Genomic DNA, 2,463 nt, shown 5'->3' on the forward strand with positions numbered 1-2,463 from the left:
CCCCACCTCGCCCTCTCTCTCCCTACAACATCCACCGGATCTCTTCCCCCTCTGCCCTGCCTCTGCGGTTAGCCCCCTCTTTTCCACTCGACATGTGTTACCTCACACGCTGCAAGTGCCAACTACCTCTTTCCCACTCAACCATGTTTATTTTACCCTCAAAACAAAGTTGTTAAAACTTTTAGACAGAGGGGTGCTGTTGCAGGGGAGGGAAATGAGAGTGTGGAGGGGCAGGGAAACGGGCAGAGGGAGAGAACCAGAGATTGAGGCATGATGGAAACACAATTTTCTTTTTGTTTTTAGGAAAGTGTAATCACACAAACACAATTAACAAATGGAAAAAACATAGATTAGGGAGTCAAATAGTATATTAAAACAATAATTACATAATCAAATAAACAAAGCAGGATTTTTACTTCCTGTCTCTATCTTTCACTCTCAATCGCTCCCGTCCTTATCCTCATTAATCTCGTTGAGAATGACAATTAGGGAAACGATGAACGCATAATCGACGTTCGGATAAGCAGTCACCGTGAAAGTATCCTTCCCAAACAGCACACTTTGAGCAGTATGTTTCTTATGCATCTGCAAATCAAAAATTAATAAAAAAATTAAAACAGAACCCACCCAGATCCAGAGACTAATTAATCACATTCTTCTGTTTCTTACTTACTTGAGCGATTACGTTAAGAGAGTCTCCCATATAGATCGTGCAAGATCTCTCCAACCAACTCCCTTTGATCTTGAAATCACAAACTTCTTCTTTGGTATTAGCAGCCAAGAACACATCGAGTTCTGTTTTAAATTGAAGCATAGAAGACTTCTTCGCACTAAATAATAGATCTTTCGAATCTGAACTATCTCCCCTGAACACTTGCCATCTTCTATGAGCACTCAGTATCTGAAACAAATTAAAAAGGATTGAAGCTTTAAATAAAACTAAAATTCCAGATCACAATTTAACGAAAATTTCAGATCTGAACCTTTTGTTGCATAGAGAGAAGGGGATTTCCATTGGCATCGACAAGAACACGACGATCACGAAGACTTAAAAGGGTATCCTTGACTTTGAAGACGATGTTGCCGTTGACGTCGGCGACGGAGAAATTGCCTTCACCAAGAGTTAAAACTTTCTTTATGACGGTGAGATCTACAGGGTAGGGAGCACAGAATTGGACTCCGACGACGGAGATGGGGTTAGTCAATGGTGGATAATTAGAGGGTTCAGCCATGGTCACGGCACCGACGATTCCAGATAGAGATGGATTTCTATCAATGTCTGGGGGACGAGGGATAAAGGACATGGCTTTTCTTATTTGAAATCTCTGAAGATATAATTTGGATGGATAGGAACAGAAGAATTCAGAACGAGACAAAGGCAAGCATTTCCTCAGCGCTGGGGTCGAGGCGACAAAGTTTTGCCCTAAAGTCTCGATAAAATGATTTCACGATGTGGTGAAGAAGACGAAAGAATTTGCTCTTTGCAGGACGTGGGCCCTTGTAAAGCGTCGAAATATCGGTTTCATGGTGTTTTATTCAACAGTTTTGCTTTCACGACGTGAAGAAGACGAAAGAATTTGTTCTCTGTATTGCGGTGGTGCACTACAGTCAATAAGGGTGTCTATTGGTGCGGTTCTAGTTATCCGGTTAGGTTGTGGTGTGATTTAAAGTGAAATCAAAATCGAATTCGATAGGAATAAGTCAAAATTGGAACCGTTTTGCATACGGTATATAGTTTTATTGGTTTCTATTCGATTTTTATTATTCAATTCACAACTAGTTTTACATAGGGTTGTAAATGGATAATCGAAAATTCGAATTCGATCCGCATCCGTATCCGTTTAGGAGTATCCGTATTCGATAAGAAATATCTGAAAAAAAATCCAAATACTTAATTATAAAAAATTAAGTAAATAACAATCTTGAGGGTTTTTTAAGATTCAACAGGTTCTATAATATGAGGAGAAGAGAATCATGATCTAAAACTATGGATTGAGAGTGAATTGTGTCCACTAGGGGGAGGAAGGTTCGGGTTACACATGGCAGAAGTGGAAACGGATGGTCGAAAATCAGAATTCGATCCGCATCCGAATCCATCCGAATCCGTTTAGAGGCATCCGTATTCGACCAAAAAATATCTGACTCCGATTACATCCGATCCGTATCCGAGCCGAGTCCGATCCTTTTACAGGCCTAGTTTTACATGCAGTTTGTATAGTGTCGGTTTCGTAAAACAGTAATGAGGACAACCTTGGATTTCAAAGTGTTTATATTCCCGTGTTTCCTCATTCTCTTCCGGTCTTCTTCATAATTTCATTCATCATATTTCACATGCGCTAATAAAAAAAAAAAAACTTTCCATGTTCACTTGTTTTTCTTTTCCTTTCCTAATTGGGTAATTTACACATACCACTCCTAAGGTTTGACAAAAGGATGATTTTACCCCCAGTTTTGAAAAATTCT

At 39.6% G+C, this 2,463-nt stretch overlaps 1 protein-coding gene across 1 annotated transcript; it reads right to left on the reverse strand.

Annotated features, from left to right (window-relative positions):
• Positions 1–385: 385 nt before the first annotated feature.
• On the reverse strand, positions 386–1,265 carry LOC122671864 (protein LURP-one-related 10-like). The gene is made up of 3 exons (XM_043869322.1): positions 984–1,265; positions 674–901; positions 386–585 (listed from the first exon to the last, which is right to left on the reverse strand). Exons 1-3 carry the CDS (start codon positions 1,230–1,232, stop codon positions 439–441), a joined length of 624 nt encoding a protein of 207 aa, XP_043725257.1. The 5' UTR covers positions 1,233–1,265; the 3' UTR covers positions 386–438.
• Positions 1,266–2,463: the final 1,198 nt, after the last annotated feature.

This window comes from Telopea speciosissima, chromosome 8 (assembly GCF_018873765.1).
Source record: "Telopea speciosissima isolate NSW1024214 ecotype Mountain lineage chromosome 8, Tspe_v1, whole genome shotgun sequence".
Lineage (NCBI taxonomy): Eukaryota > Viridiplantae > Streptophyta > Magnoliopsida > Proteales > Proteaceae > Telopea > Telopea speciosissima.

Coding starts and splice junctions, on each gene's coding strand:
- LOC122671864 (XM_043869322.1), bottom strand. CDS start 1,232: ATGGCTGAACCCTCTAATTATCCACCATTGACTAACCCCATCTCCGTC. Junction 902..983: donor TTCTCTCTATGCAACAAAAG/GTTCAGATCTGA, acceptor AATTTGTTTCAG/ATACTGAGTGCTCATAGAAG. Junction 586..673: donor CTCTTAACGTAATCGCTCAA/GTAAGTAAGAAA, acceptor TTTGATTTGCAG/ATGCATAAGAAACATACTGC.